Raw genomic sequence first — 292 nt, 5'->3', positions numbered from 1 at the left:
TGACACCCTCCCCGTGCGGGAGGCGCTGGTGCCCGCACTCAAGATGGCACGTAGGGGCATTCTGCCTCTTCCCCTCCTTCCACCCTCCCGGCCCTTCTAGGCCTCTTCCTCCTCCCAAGTCTCTATCGCTCCAGAGGCCGGCGCAGGCCCCACTTACTCCGGGGGATAGAGGCGCAGCTCCTCGATATCTCCCAGGAAGCCGAAGAGAGTCCGCATCTGCTCACTAGTCACTGCCGAGGACAGGTTCGTGACCTGGATGACCGATGTGGGGCCCAAGGGGAAGCCGAGCGGC

At 64.7% G+C, this 292-nt stretch overlaps 1 protein-coding gene across 2 annotated transcripts in view; it reads right to left on the bottom strand.

Annotated features, from left to right (window-relative positions):
- Positions 1–285, bottom strand: part of SREK1 (splicing regulatory glutamine/lysine-rich protein 1) — a 33,951-nt gene extending 33,666 nt beyond the window's left edge. For both annotated transcript variants that reach the window (XM_009884227.1, XM_009884228.1), the window contains exon 1: positions 158–285. In XM_009884227.1, the coding sequence (XP_009882529.1) occupies positions 158–216 (59 nt within the window). In that variant the 5' untranslated portion in view covers positions 217–285. The remainder of the gene's footprint in view (positions 1–157) is intronic.
- Positions 286–292: the final 7 nt, after the last annotated feature.

This window comes from Charadrius vociferus, unplaced genomic scaffold (assembly GCF_000708025.1).
Source record: "Charadrius vociferus isolate BGI_N301 unplaced genomic scaffold, ASM70802v2 scaffold183, whole genome shotgun sequence".
In the NCBI taxonomy this organism is placed as follows: Eukaryota; Metazoa; Chordata; class Aves; order Charadriiformes; family Charadriidae; genus Charadrius; species Charadrius vociferus.
Note: the sequence above shows the minus strand (reverse complement) of the source record. Positions and strands in the feature narration are given on the sequence as shown.